The sequence below is a fragment of the Halichoerus grypus genome, chromosome 3 (genome assembly GCF_964656455.1).
Source record: "Halichoerus grypus chromosome 3, mHalGry1.hap1.1, whole genome shotgun sequence".
Classification (NCBI taxonomy): Eukaryota; Metazoa; Chordata; class Mammalia; order Carnivora; family Phocidae; genus Halichoerus; species Halichoerus grypus.
The window spans coordinates 153,509,034-153,525,013 of record NC_135714.1 but is presented as its reverse complement, the minus strand read 5'-3'; the positions used below and the strand labels follow the sequence as shown (position 1 = coordinate 153,525,013).

The following is a 15,980-nucleotide window of genomic DNA, read 5'->3' as shown; positions in this document are numbered from 1 at the left end:
CTATCTTCTTTTTTGTTGTTGTTAACATATAATATATTATTTGTTTCAGAGGTACAGGTCTGTGATTCATCAGTCTTACACAATTCAGTGCTCACCATAGCACATACCTTCCCCAATGTCCATCACCCAGCCACCCCATCCTTCCCACCCCCAACCACTCCAGTAACCCTCAGTTTGTTTCCTGAGATTAAGCATTCCTCATGTATCAGTGAGATCATATGATACTTGTTTTTCTCTGATTGACTTATTTCGCTTAGCATAATACCCTCTAGTTCCATCCACGTCGTTGCAAATGGCAAGATTTCATTTTTTTTTTTTTTTTGATTAGCCTCTAGTTTTGATCATGAATTCTAGCTTGTCAATTAATTAACTGCCGTAGTGAACCTCTGGTGTCTTTAGTTACTACACTTCCCTCTATTAGTCAAACGTATTAACTCACTGGTAGCTTTTTCCTAGGGCTCTTAAGAAAGATTATTTTATTTACATTTGAATTTACATTTTCATTTACAAGATAAAAAGCACTTTGACTGATTGATTTGCACTTTAGTATTGATTGCAGGGCCTTGGATCACAAGATATAAACTCATATGTTCTTCATGCAACGAATATTGGTGGAAGTATATCCATGTGTCTGATGCCATACCAGGTCCTATGGCTGTAAGGGTCTGCCCTTTGGAAGGCTCACAAATGAGGAAGAGGGACAACCACATAAGAACGATGCAGTACAATAAAATCTCTAAGAGAGACACCTGCCCAAAGGAGTCCATGATGGTCAGGAAGGTTTTGTGGAGTAAAGATTCTTGAACTAAGTCTTGAATAGTTCAGTAAAAAGTGTGTGCTTCCTGGGGGAAGGTGGGGAGGTGGAGGGAGCACTGTACATCGTGTGCCTCAGGAATATTAGTTTGGAAGATTCAGGTTTTCCTCACTGCATTATTGGAATTAAAATTGTTGCTGATGGATTATAAAGAACCTTGAAAACATCTGAATAAACTCTAAACCCTGGCTACTCATCTGGTGGTCACCACTACTCATGAACAGTTTAGAAATGCAGAATCTCACTCAGGCTCACCCCAGACCTGCTGAACCAGAATCTGCATTTTAACAACATCCCCAGGTAATTCACATGGACGTTAACATCTGAAAGTACAAAGCTGTTCTTTTTTTTTTTTTTTTTTTAAGATTTTATCTATTTGACAGAGAGAGAGACAGCGAGAGAGGGAACACAAGCAGGGGGAGTGGGAGAGGGAGAAGCAGGCTTCCCGCGGAGCAGAGAGCCCGATGTGGGGCTCCATCCCAGGACTTCCTGGGATCCTGACCTGAGCCGAAGGCAGACGCTTAAGAGCCACCCAGGGGGCTCACTGAGGAGCGGGGCCCCAAGTTCTCGGCTCCGGGGCGGAGATTGGGAGGCCACCATTTCACTCTCGTCCTCCAAAGCTGTGCAGAAGGCTTGCAGGGAACAAAAGCTCCCAAGAGCAAACCCGAGCAGATTACTTAGCCCGGACTGGCAAGGGCGGGGCAATTCTACCTCCGGCAAAGACATTTGTGAGCCATGGCAACAGGCCCCTCCCCCAGAAAATCAGCAAGAGCAGCCAGCCAAGAACAAATTTACCGATCAATGAGAACGGCAGAACTCCAGTGCTAGGGTAATACAGCACATAGAATTCATGGCTTTTTTTCCCCATGAATCTTTAGTCTTTCAAAGTTAATTTTTTAAATTTTCTTTATTTTTTTCTTTTTCTTTTTCTGTTTCTTTTTTTTTTTAATTTTTCTTTCCTTTTTCAACCAACATCTTATCAATTCCTTTTTTAAAATCTTTTTTTTAATTTTCATTTTTAGAGTCATATTCCATCCCTTCATTGTATTTAACCTTATTTTTGGTATATGTATAAGTTTTTCTTTCTTTAAAATTTTGGGATATGGTTTCTTCTAACCGACCAAAATATACCCTAAATCTAGTGTATGACTTTGTCCTAGTCTCCCGCCTGATCACATTCTCTTCTTTTTTTTTTAATTTTTTTTGTTCTTTTTTCAACCAACTTCTTATCAATTCCTTTTTTAAAGTCCTTTTTAATTTTTATCTTTACAATCATATTCCATCCCTTCATCCTATTTATTTATATATTTTTGTATATATATGTTTTTCTTTCTTTAAAATTTTGGAAGGCAATTTCTTCTAACAGATGAAAATACACCCAAAATCTGTGTGGCTTCCCACTGAGCAGGGAGCATGATGGCTCTGTTCTATTCACCAGTCTTATCATATTCTTTTTTTTTTATCTCTCTCTCTTTCTTTTCCCCCTAGTTTCGGGTCTCTTCTGATTTGTTTAGTGTATATTTTTCTGGGGTCGTTGTTACCCTTTTAGCGTTTTGTTCTCTCATTCATCTATTCTCCTCTGGACAAAATGACAAGATGGAAAAACTCACTCAAAAAAAAGAACAAGAGGCAGTACCAACTGCCAGGGACCTAATCAATACAGACATTAGTGAGATGTCAGAACTAGAGTTCAGAATGACGATTATAAAGATACTAGCTGGGCTTGAAAGAAGCATAGAAGATACTAAAGGATCCCTTTCTGGAGAAATAAAGAACTAAAATCTAACCAAGTCGAAATCAAAAAGGCTATTACTGAGGTGCAATCAAAAATGGGGGCTCTAACTGCTAGGATAAATGAGACAGAAGAGAGAATTAGTGATATAGAAGACCAAATGATGGAGAATAAAGAAGATAAGAAAAAGAGATAAACAACTACTGGATCATGAGGGCAGAATTCGAGAGATAAGTGATACCATAAAGTGAAACAACATGAGAATAATTGGGATCCCAGAAGAAGAAGAAAGAGAGAGAGAGGCAGAAGGTATATTGGAGCAAATCATAGCAGAGAACTTCCCTAATTTGGGGAAGGAAACAGGCATCAAAATCCAGGAGGCACAGAGAACCCCCCTCAAAATCAATAAAAATAGGTCAACACCCTGACATCTAATAGTAAAACTCACAAGTCTCAGAGACAAAGAGAAAATCCTGAAAGCAGCTCGGGACAAGAGGTCTGTAACCTACAATGGTAGAAACATTAGATTGGCAGCAGACCTATCCACAGAGACCTGGCAGGCTGGAAAGGACTGGCATGATATATTCAGAGCACTAAATGAGAAAATATGCAGCCAAGAATACTATATCCAGCTAGGCTGTCATTGAAAATAGAAGGAGAGATAAAAAGCTTCCAGGACAAACAAAAACTAAAGGAATTTGCAAACACAAAACCAGCCCTTGAAAGGGGTCCTCTAAGCAAAGAGAGAGCCTAAAAGTAACATAGACCAGAAAGGAACACAGACAATATACAGTAACAGTCACAGGCAATACAATGGCACTAAATTCATATCTTTCAGTAGTTACCCTGAATGTAAATGGGCTAAATGCCCCAATCAAAACAAGACCCATTGATATGCTGTCTGCAAGAGACTCATTTTAGACCCAAAGACACCTCCAGATTTGAAGTGAGGGGCTGGAAAACCATTTACCATGCTAATGGACATCAAAAGAAAGTTGGGGTGGCAATCCTTATATCAGACAAATTAGATTTTAAACCAAAGACTATAATAAGAGATGAGGAAAGACACTACATCATACTTAAAGGGTCTAGCCAACAAGAAGATCTAACAGTTTTAAATATCTATGCCCCTAACATGGGAGCAGCCAATTATATAAGCCAATTAATAACAAAATCAAAGAAACACATAGTCAATAATACAATAATATTAGGGGACTTTAACACCCCCCTCACTGAAATGGACAGATCATCTAAGCAAAAGATCAACATGGAAATAAAGGCTTTAAATGACACACTGGACCAGATGGACTTCACAGATATATTCAGAACATTCCATCCCAAAGCAACAGAATACACATTCTTCTCTAGTGTTCATGGAACATTCTCCAGAATAGATCACATCCTGGGTCACAAATCAGGTCTCAACCGGTACCAAAAGAATGGGATCATTCCCTGCATATTTTCGGACCACTATGCTTTGAAACTAGAACTCAATCACAAGAGGAAAGTTGGAAAGAACTCAAATACATGGAGGCTAAAGAGCATCCTACTAAAGAATGAATGGGTCAACCAGGAAATTAAAGAAGAATTAAAGGGCGCCTGGGTGGCTCAGTCGTTAAGCGTCTGCCTTCGGCTCAGGTCATGATCCCAGGGTCCTGGGATCGAGTCCCACATCGGGCTCCCTGCTCTGCGGAAGCCTGCTTCTCCCTCTCCCACTCCCCCTGCTTGTGTTCCTGCTCTCGCTATGTCTCTCTCTGTCAAAAAAATAAATAAAATCTTTAAAAAAAAAAAAAAAAAAAGAAGAATTAAAAAAATTCATGGAAACAAATGAAAATGAAGACACAACTGTTCAAAATCTTTGGGATGCAGCAAAGGCGGCCCTAAGAGGAAAGTATAATATAGCAATACAGGTCTTTCTCAAGAAACAAGAAAGGTCTCAAATACACAACCTAACCCTACACTGAAAGGAGCTGGAGAAAGAACAGCAAATAAAGCCTAAACCCAGCAGGAGAAGAGAAATAATAAAGATCAGAGTAGAAATCAATGAAATAGAAACCAAAAGAACAGTAGAACAGATCAACGAAACTAGGAGCTGGTTCTTTGAAAGAATTAATAAGATTGATAAACCCCTGGCCAGACTTATCAAAAAGAAAAGAGAAGTGACCCAAATCAACAAAATCATGAATGAAAGAGGAGAGGTCACAACCAACACCAAAGAAATACAAACAATTATAAGAACATATTATGAGCAACTATATGCCAGCAAATTAGATAATCTGGAGGAAATGGATGCATTCCTAGAGACGTATAAACTACCAAAACTGAACCAGGAAGAAATAGAAAACCTGAACAAACCCATAACCACTAAGGATATTGAAGCAGTCATCAAAAATCTCCCAAAACACAAAAGCCCAGGGCCAGATGGCTTCCCAGGGGAATTCTACCAAACATTTCAAGAAGAATTAATACCTATTCTTCTGAAACTGTTCCAAAAAATAGAAATGGAAGGAAAACTTCCAAACTCATTTTATGAGGCCAGCATTACCTTGGATCCCAAAACCGGACAAAGACCCCATCATAAAGGAGAACTACAGACCAATATCCCTGATGAACATGAATGCAAAAATTCTCATCAAAATACTAGCCAATAGGATCCAACAGTACATTAAAAGGATTATTCACCACGACCAAGTGGGATTTATTCCTGGGCTGCAAGGTTGGTTCAACATCTGCAAATCAATCAACGTGATACAATACATTAATAAAAGAAAGAACAAGAACCATATGATCCTCTCAGTAGATGCAGAAAAAGCCTTTGACAAAGTACAGCATCCTTTCTTGATTAAAGCTCTTCACAGTGTAGGAATAGAGGGTACATACCTCAATATCATAAAAGCCATCTATGAAAAACACCCAGCGAATATCATACTAAATGGGGAAAAACTGAGAGCTTTTCCCCTAAGGTCAGGAACACGGCAGGGATGTCCACTATCACCACTGCTATTCAACGTAGTACTAGAAGTCCTAGCCTCAGCAATCAGACAACAAAAAGAAATCAAAGGCATCTGAATCGGCAGAGAAGAAGTGAAACTCTCACTTTTTGTGGATGATATGATACTCAGAAAACTATGGAATAGTCATGAAAGAAATTGAGGAAGACACAAAGAAATGGAAAAACATTCCATGCTCATGGATTGGAAGAACACATATTGTGAAAATGTCTATGCTACCTAGAGCAATCTAGGTATTTAATGCAATCCCTATCAAAATACCATCCACTTTTTTTCAAAGAAATGGAACAAAGAATCCTAAAATTTGTATGGAACCAGAAAAGACCCTGAATAGCCAGAGGAATGTTGAAAAAGAAAAGCAAAGCTGGTGGCATCACCATTCCGGACTTCAAGCTCTATTACAAAGCTGTCATCATCAAGATAGTATGGTACTGGCACAAAAACAGACACATAGATCTGTGGAACAGAATAGAGAGCCCAGAAATGGACCCTCAACTCTATGGTCAACTAATCTTCGACAAAGCAGGAAAGAATTCCAATGGAAAAAAGACAGTCTCTTCAACAAATCGTGTTGGGAAAATTGGACAGCCACATGCAGAAAAATGAAACTGGACCATTTCCTTACACCACACACAAAAATAGACTCAAAATGGATGAAAGACCTAAATGTGAGACAGGAATCCATCAAAATCCTTGAGGAGAACATGGGCAGCAACCTCTTCGACCTCAGCCGCAACAACTTCTTCCTAGAAACATCGCCAAAGGCAAGGGGAGCAAGGGCAAAAATGAACTATTGGGACTTCATCAAGATAAAAAGCTTTTGCACAGCAAAAGAAACAATCAACAAAACCAGAAGACAACTGACAGAATGGGGGAAGATATTTGCAAATGACATATCAGATAAAGGGCTAGTATCCAAAATCTATAAAGAACTTACCAAACTCAACACCCAAAGAACAAAAAAATCCAATCAAGAAATGTGCAGAAGACATGAACAGACATTTTTCCAAGAAGACATCCAAATGGCCAACAGACACATGAAAAAGTGCTCAACATCACTCAGCACCAGGGAAATCCAAATCAAAACCTCGATGAGATACCACCTCACACCAGTCAGAATGGCTAAAATTAACAAGTCAGGAAACGACAGATGTTGGCGAGGATGTGGAGAAAGGGGAACCCTCCTACACTGTTGGTGGGAATGCAAGCTGGTGCAGCCACTCTGGAAAACAGTATGGAGGTTCCTCAAAAACAGAGCTACCCTATGACCCAGCAATTGCACTACTGGGTATTTACCCCAAAGATACAAATGTAGTGATCTGAAAAGGCACGTGCACCCCAATGTTTATAGCAGCAATGTCCACAATAGCCAAACTATGGGAAGAGCCTAGATATCCATCAACAGATGAATGGATAAAGAAGATGTGGTGTGTGTGTGTGTATATATATATATATATATATATATATATATATATATATATATATAATGGAATATTATGCAGCCATCAAAAAATGAAATCTTGCCATTTGCAATGTCGTGGATGGAACTAGAGGGTATTATCCTAAGTGAAATAAGTCAATCAGAGAGAGAGAGAGAAAGACAAGCATCATATGATCTCACTGATATGAGGACTTTGAGAAACAAGACAGGGGATCATAGGGGAAGGGAGGGAAAAATGAAACAAGACGAAACCAGAGAGGGAGACAAACCAAAAGAGACTCTTAATCTCAGGAAACAAACTGAGGGCTGCTCAAGTGGAGGGGGGTGCGAGGGATGGGGTGGCTGGGTGATGGACATTGGCGAGGGTATGTACTATGGTGAGTGCTGTGAATTGTGTAAGACTGTTGAATTATAGACCTGTACCCCTGAAACAAATAATACATTATATGTTAATAAAAAAACAAAACTGAAGTGGATTCTTGAATGATGCAGTAAATGCATGCGAGGTTCATTTGACCACAGCATGGAGATCTATAGGAGATCTATATTCAGCCTGTGGCTGTTTAACTTTGGGGACTAAATTATTCAGTTAGAAATTGATTGGGATCTATATGTTAGCAGCTGTGACACGGGGGAAAATGGGCTGGGCTAACTTTAAGGCTCAGGTTTTCCCTTAATTTTGTGGATGACCTTAGGCAAGCTCTTCAAACTCACTGAATACCAGTTATTTAGTCATTTATAGGTACCTCCTATGTGCCAAGCAGTATGCCAGGTGCTTACACATATGTAATCCCATCTCCTTATTTGCCAAGTGAGGGACCACAGTAACTGCCATTCACCTTATCTCACTAAGATCCCAAGAAATAATGTACAACACAGTGCTTTGCAAGTGAAAAATGGAATAGGTTATGATTTAAATATCTGCATAGAAAAATACGTATTTGTAGAGCATCTACTATGATCTAAGACCTATGATAAATTTACCTAAGTTCAAACATCCGTTGTAATTAAAATAAGCAAAGTGAAACATATATTTTGTGCTTGTTTAAGGAGAGTGGTGTCAAGATGAAATTAAAACAAGCACTTAGTAATATATGTACCCCTGTGTTTATTGCAGCATTATTCATAACAGCCAAGATATGGAAGCAATGTTAAATGTGCATTGATGGATGAATGGATAAAGGAACTGTGGTATACATATACAGAATATTACTCAGCTATAAAAAAGTATGAAATCTTGCCATTTGTGACAACATGGATAGACCTAAAGGATATTATGCTAAGTGAAATAAGTAAAACAGAGAAAAACAAATTTGCATGTTTGTGGAATCTAAAAAAATAAAACAAATGAACAAACAAACAAATTGTAGAAACAGACCCATAAATACAGAGAACAAACTGATGGTTGCCAGAGGGGAGGGGTTGTGGGGGATGGGTGAAAAGGGGTGAAGAAGAGTTGGAGGTACAAACTCCCAGTTATGGGATGAATAAGTCACAGGAATAAAAGGTACAGCCTAGGGAATATAGTCAAAGGTGTTGTAATAGTGTTGTACGGTGGCAGATGGTAGGTATACTTGTGGTGAGTGTAGCATAAGGTAAGATTTGTTAAATCACTAAGTTGTACACCTGAAACTAATGTAACATTGTGTGTCAACCATACTTCAATTGGAAAAAAAACAAAACAAAACCAAGCAACTTAGCAGCACATGAATCATAGAGAACTTGTGACACTGGCCTTGTTACCTGGTCCACTCCAGTGATCCTTTCTGCTTTCAAATACTTTCCCAGGCATGCGCCAAGGCAATGACCACGGCACTCAGTACCGCTCAGCCATCTATCCAGCCTCCACTGAGCACATGGAGGTGGCCCTGAGGTCGAAAGAAGACTACCAGAAGGTAGGTTCCCCTCTTGCTCCTGGATTCCCACTGTTGGCCCCTATCAGGTCAGACCCCACCTGTAGAGGGAGAATCTGGTTGTTTTCACCTGGCACTGTGTTCCATTTACACAGTTTTTGGAAATATCTGTCAGCTTCTGCTCCATAAATATGCTAAATGAGATTTTAGGGGTAGGCCCTTGTGCATTTCTTGTTAAAATCAACTCATCCAGATGAATATGTATCTTGACATATCATCTTCTTTTCTATTTCTCTCTGCCTCTCTCTCTCTCGCTAAATCTCATTTTTTCTTTCTTTGCCTTATACTAGTTTGTTCAGGCTGCCATAACAAAGTACCACAGACTTGTGGCTTAAACAACAGAAATTCATTGTCTCATGGTTCTGGAGGCTGGAAGTCCAAAATCAAGGCGCTGGCTCTGCTTGGCTCATGGTTCCTTTTGAGGCTTGCCACAGAAGGTTCTGCCCCAGGCCCCTCTCCTTGGCTTGTAGATAGCTGTCTTCTCCTTGTATCTTTTTTACATTGTCTTTCCTCTATCATGTCTGTTTCTGTGTCCAAATTTCTCCTTGTTACGACAACTCCAGTCATAGTAGATTATGGTCCAACTGAATGACCACATTTTAACTTGATTACCTCTGTAAAGACGCTATCACCAAATAAGCTCACATTCTGAGATACTGGGGGGTTGGGATTCCAACCTGTATATTTTTGGGAACACAGTTCAACCCAGAATACTCACTGTCTCTTGCTAGTAACAGTAGATTGAAGTATAATGAAAATACTACTTAGAAATATAGATAGAATAGCATGAAATAATTATTTTTACTATTAACTTGTATTCTATTTAAAAATCTCCAAAAGAGCTTTGGTTCTTTTAAAAATAACTTGCATTGCTTTAATTTTTAGAACTTTGTGATAATGTTTAAATTTTAATTATTGTTATATTTCCTGACTTAAATTTATGCTTAACAATATATCCAGTAGCTATTATAATGCTGATCTATTTTAGATTTAGGTAAAAAGTCTGATATATAATAGTCCCCAGCAATCTGTGGGTTCTCCACATATCCTCCATGTGACAGAGATGGCAGTGAGGAGGAGGCAGAGACAAGAGTGTTATGTACTGATGAAAAAGTAGCAGAACATGAAGTTCATGGTCAGTTTGACTCTGAAAAGCAGAGAGGGCTAAAGGAAATGCTGATAGAGCCCCATTTATTCTCAGTACACTCCCTCCCTCCAGGGCTGTGATGTCTACTTGGGTGATAATAGTAAGCAGCCTCTGGGTTGGCTCTTAGTGGGTCTCTGCCCTTGTGTAAACCCCTGTCCTTGAGTATGGGCTGCATTTAATGACTCACTCCCAATGAATGACAGAAGTGGTGGGATGTTACTTCTGAGATGAGTTTATTAAAAGATTGTGGCTTCCATACTGGGGGCCCTCTCTTCTTGTCTCTTGGATCACTTGCCCTGGAGGAAGCCAGCTGCCATGTTGTGAGGCAGCCCTGTGTAAAGGTTCATGTGGCAAGGGATGAAGGCCTCCAAGAAGCACATGAGCAAGCTTGAAAGCCCCTCAGCCCCAGTCAAGCTTTCAGATGAGTTTGCAACCCCAGCTGACAGTTTGACTACAACTTCATGAAAGGCCTCTAGCCAGAGGCACTGAGCTAAGTGGTACTACAGAAACCACAACATAATAAGTGTTTGTTGTTAAAGCTGCAAAGTTTTAGAGTAATTGGAGTATATTTATATTGCCATTCTCAAAAGCTTTTCACTGTAAATGTTCCTTTCTTATGTCTCTGTTCATCATGACTTTTCTGATAATGATGGGCTCACCTGGGCATATGTGGTGGTGGTTAAGCACGTAGCCTCCAGCACCAAATTGTCTCAATTCATATGTAAGCTGCATAACTTTTTATCAACTACCTGACACTTAGAAAACTCTATGTCTTATTTAACTCACGTAAACCTATGAGAGAGACCTCATTATTATAGACCCCTGTATTTCAGATGCCCAGAGTAATAAGGTTAAGTTAGTAGAGTAACTGGGATTACAGAAAAAAGACCAGATTCAGGGAGATGAGTTGGACAGCTGATGCAGGACTCAGGGCAAGAAATGATGGGAGCCTTCTCTAGGGTGCTGCCAGTCTGCATGGAATGAAGGGATATTTAGGAAGTAAAAATAATAGAACTTGGAACTTGATTGGAAGTAGAGAAAAAAGGAGAGGGAGGAGTCCAGGGTGATTTGTAGGTTTCTGGCTTGCGATGTTTTGTATGAAGGTATGAAGGAACTGAGGCAGATTTGTGGTGAAGGTAAGTCTGCTCTGGAAATGAGTTTAAGGGACCTATGATCTGGGCATCTAGATGACTGCTGGGAGGAGACGTGGGCTGTTTCTTCCTTGCAGGCAGGGTTGTTGTGACTGTTGACCTGGTTAATGCTTGTAAGGCACAGGGCCTAGCACATAGTTAATGCTCCACAAATGGTAGCCCCTTATTATTGGGAGTTCTTTTTGGTAAATGAAGCCCTAGTTGCTGATACAGTCACTTGGGATAAATGATGAGATGAGAAAAGGGGGGCACCTGGGTGGCTCAGTCATTGAGCGTCTGCCTCCTGGGATCGAGCCCTGCATCGGGCTCTCTGCTCAGGGGGAAGCCTGCTTCTCCCTCTCGTACTCCCCCTGCTTGTGTTCCCTCTCTCGCTGTCTCTCTCTCTCTGTCAAATAAATAAAATCTTAAAAAAAAAAGAGAGATGAGAAAAGCTCAGGACTTGTGAAACACCAACATTTGAGAGGTGGGTAGGGAAATGCCTACACCAGGCAAGATGCTGTGCTAGACTCAACAGAGCATCAGCCCTAAGCAAGAACTTAAAAATTACTTCTCTTTGGTTTAATCTTACTATATTTAATTATAAAGGCAATGTAAGTAATTAATAATACTGAAAATGACATGTGATTAATGCTATATGTAAATTACCTAGTGTTATGAACCAGTCTCTTAAGGTACCAACAGTTATGCTAAGAGATTGGAGAGGGATATTAATGTCTCTCTAGAATATCGCCAAATGAGATGATATTCTGGATTTTAAGTTCTTTTTTTTTTTTTTTAAGATTTTATTTATTTGCGAGAGAGAGAATGAGAGACAGAGAGCATGAGAGGGAGGAGGGTCAGAGGGAGAAGCAGACTCCCTGCCGAGCAGGGAGCCCGATGTGGGACTCGATTCCGGGACTCCAGGATCATGACCTGAGCCGAAGGCAGTCGCTTAACCAACTGAGCCACCCAGGTGCCCCTGGATTTTAAGTTCTAAAGGTCAGTGCCTTCCATCTGATGATGAAGAAGCTAACTTATACCTAATTTTTTGGCTTCTATCCCAGTATAGTTTCTTACTCTTAGCTTTGAGTGGAACCCATGTTGATTTTAGATAACTGATATACATAGGAATTAAAATTAAGATATTAAATATAATTAACTGTTTTAATAATTTCTCCATTATTTTTGTAGCCTTGGGGAACGTTAATCTTATACTCTAGATAGTTGTTCTACCCAAATACTTTTTGGGTGTTTTGTACCTAAGTATGTGGGAATTAAATACATACATATGTATACGTATTTTTGTTTGGTTTTTAAGAGTAGAATCTTTTCTTCCATAAAGACTGGGGTCTCCTGTGCCGCAGCATCCAAATATCCACTGCTGTTAATGTAACCACATATAAGTGCTTTATTACCAACTCAGAGAACAAATACTCTCGCGTTTTTTTTTTATTTTACCACATAAATAAAAGCCACCTTCCATTCCCCTGATAGGTGGGTGGTAAGTCTGGTGTTGGTCTCCTGACTAACTGACTAAAACCCAGAGTCCTGACTCCAGAGCAGCACCTCCAATACAACTTTCTGCCATGATGGCAGTGGTCTCTTCTGCCCTTTTCAATATAGTAGCCACTGGCCACCCTCTTGCCGTTGAACATTGAAATGTGGCTAATGCAACCGAGTGGCTGACTGTTTTGTTTTGTTTTATTTTAATTAATTTAATTGTCTATTTAAATAGCCGCATATGGTTAGTGGTTACCTGATTAGACAGCACAGCAGTCCATAGGGGGTGTGTTGCAGGGGGCACGGGGCATGTTAGTCTGGCTTCCTGGCTGGGACACGCAAGATTCCAAGCCTTCTGCTCTTGTGTTGGCTTATTGCAAGAGCATAGGGCCGCCACAGAGCACAGTCCTCGTGGCCATCAGAGGTGCTACACCAGGAGCTGCTCCCCTGCTTTCTTTTCTGGAGATACGCAGCTTGAAGGTCAAGTAGTTTTCCTTTCAGTCACCACTGGAAAGAGCTGAATGCTGAAAGCCAAGTCTTCCATTCCTGATGCAGTCTCTGCCCAGGAGCCCTGGGTCAGGATTTATCCTTCTGTCCCACCTTGAGCACTGGGGACTACTGTCTCCTTTCCCCCTTCTCAGATCTATACAATGAGAGGGCAAGGACATTTGCCTTTTTGGGAACCAAAGAACAAAGTGCCACCTTTATCCACCTTCCCTGGCGAGCAGTAGGGCTAACTGTGCCCCTGCACAGGGGTTACCACTATCATTTTTATCTTAGTCCTGGTCCCATGGAAAGCACAAGCAAAGGCTTGTGTGTGAGGGCTTAACTTGGGAGTGTGGTGCCATGGAGGGAGGAGGCAGGGCCAGGGGCATAGAAAAGAAAGGAGGGAGAATTAAATATATGTCGGTCTGTGCTATCAGTGAGGGGTTGTTTGGTCCTTCTGAAATGACCAATCATTCTGGGAGAAGAAGGGAAGCACGTGTCTAATGGATACCACTCCCCGTGGGTTCACTCTGCGCTTCTGGGTGGCACCTGTGTGGATGTAGGAGATGTCCCTGCAGCAGGAGGCAGGAGCACGTGGCATGGGTGTGAAGTGAATCACTGTAGGGTTGCACCTGCATAAAGCTAACCAGAGTCCATACAGAGCTGAGCAGTGCAGCGGGGGCTGGAAGAGAGAAAGGTGAGGCTGAGAGGATTTAAGCTGGTGCTCGAGAGGTGGCTGATGGAACCATCTACAAAGGGTCCTTGACCCGCCCCCGCCCCAGACCATCCAGGCAACTGACTGACTACAGTGCCTCAAGGATGATCTACCATGATGTAGTGACTTTCTGGCACCTCTCCTAGAGCAGAGAAAGAAAAAGACAAGTTTATTTTTCAGCAGGCGTCCTGCTGTCACCAGATAGTTATATAATATACCATTACATGTGTAGTTTATATATTTACATATAGTATATATGTAGCTGTATAATAATGATGATGATGATAGAACAGCAACACCAGAACCACCTGAGTGCTTACAATATGCTAATTACTATTTTAAGCACCTTATATAAATGAAATCATTTATTTATCTCTGACTATGTTTATCTATATACATGCATAGATATAATGGATATGTTTAGATAGAGGTATGTATGTATCTCTTTGTATCTTTATGTAAAATTGAATGCATTCATGTGTTTCTTATTTTGAAAGTTGTATAAATTTCTAACCATCCATTCAAGTGGTATAATTGATAATATACACACCAAAATTCAATAATTTGCAGTGCCTATGAGAGGTGATATAATTAGCTTTTACACCATAAACAAGTTGATCTGTGCTTTTGCATTTATCTTAAAAAAAAAAAAACACCTTAATAATGTTTCTAATAGATGCCTGATTCACCCTTTCCCTTACTCCTCCCCTTGGGTTAATCGGATTAACTTAGATTCTGCTTTTCCAGTATGTCTCCACTGTGCCTACTTCTCTGTCATTTTCATGTTCACTGTCATAGTCCAGGCTACATTATCAGTTCCTAGACCGCTGGGCTGCACACCTCTCCACTACCCTCCTCCCACACAGGACAGCCAGAACAACATCCTAAATCCAATGCCAGTCATGTCCTTGTCCTGCATCAAAGTCATTCATGGCTTCCCACTACATTTAGAATGAGATCCCAACTCCTTAGCATGGCCTACAAGGTTCCAAACAATCATTTTGCCATCTTCCCATAAGACGTCTTCTAGTCAGAGGGCCTAATTATTATGGTATAATAAGAATTAACATGTAATTCTTACTCAGAGCTCCAAACCTTCAAATAAAGTTCAAGAACTTCTGGAGGTCTGGGGACTCAGAGTAAGAACCAGTCACTCACAGAAAATTGTACAGCTGTGCAGTGAACATCCTAACAAATGGTTTTATATTTCTTTGTATTTCAAAGTTAATTCTTATGCAGACTCACTGTTGCCACAGAGAGACTGATCTTGGAGGTTTGAGGAATTGCTGCTTTGTCTAGTATGTGTTCTATACAAGGATGAAATAATTATTGAGTTAACCATAGTGTTCTTGACCCTAAAGCCTATCTTGCAAACTCTCCTGACAGAGGAAATTGCTAAGTGTCACAAGCATAAAACACCATTTTGGTAAGATTAGGTTAGTGGTTGGTACATGAAACTGTCTTCCTTTTTCTCATTTGCCATATCTCTGACTTTTTTTCCCTCTCTTAGTTACAAATGGCTACTGCAGCTAATGACCACAAACTTAGTGGCTCAAAACAATAGAAATTCATCTTCTCATAGTTCTGGAGGCCAGAAGTCCAAAATCAGTTTCATTGGGCCAAAATCAAGGATTCAGCTGGGCTGTGTTCCCTCCAGAAGCTCTAGGGGAGAATCCTTTTCTTGACTGTACTCCTCTAGGGGCTGTCGACATTCCTTGGCATGTGGCCACATCACTCCATTTTCTGCCTCGATGGTCACATTGCCTCCTCCTCTTCTGTGTGTCTAATCTCCCTCTGCCTCTCTCTTATAAGGACACATGTGATTGCATTTAGGGCCCACCTGATAATCCAACATAATCTTCCTGTCTCAAGATCCTTAATTTAATCATATCTGTGAAGTCTTTGCCATATAAAATAACCTTCACATGTTCCAGCGATCAGGACATCGAAATTCCGGGGGCACTAGTATTCAGCCTTCCACAGTCTCCAGACCTGGTTTCCAGACTAACACTGTCATGTGTCTGGCCTCAAATGGGGGACTGAAACTGGGAGCCCTTCTCTTCTGGGCTGCTCAGAAGAGGCACGCCATGC

General features: G+C 40.5%; 1 protein-coding gene across 8 annotated transcripts in view; it reads left to right on the top strand.

Annotated features, from left to right (window-relative positions):
• The window catches only part of MSRA (methionine sulfoxide reductase A), a 482,141-nt gene that overhangs the window by 313,822 nt on the left and 152,339 nt on the right, over nt 1–15,980 (top strand). For all 8 annotated transcript variants that reach the window (XM_036106018.2, XM_036106015.2, XM_036106014.2 and 5 more), the window contains one exon: nt 8,787–8,893. In XM_036106018.2, coding sequence (XP_035961911.1) covers nt 8,787–8,893 — 107 coding nt within the window. The remainder of the gene's footprint in view (nt 1–8,786; nt 8,894–15,980) is intronic.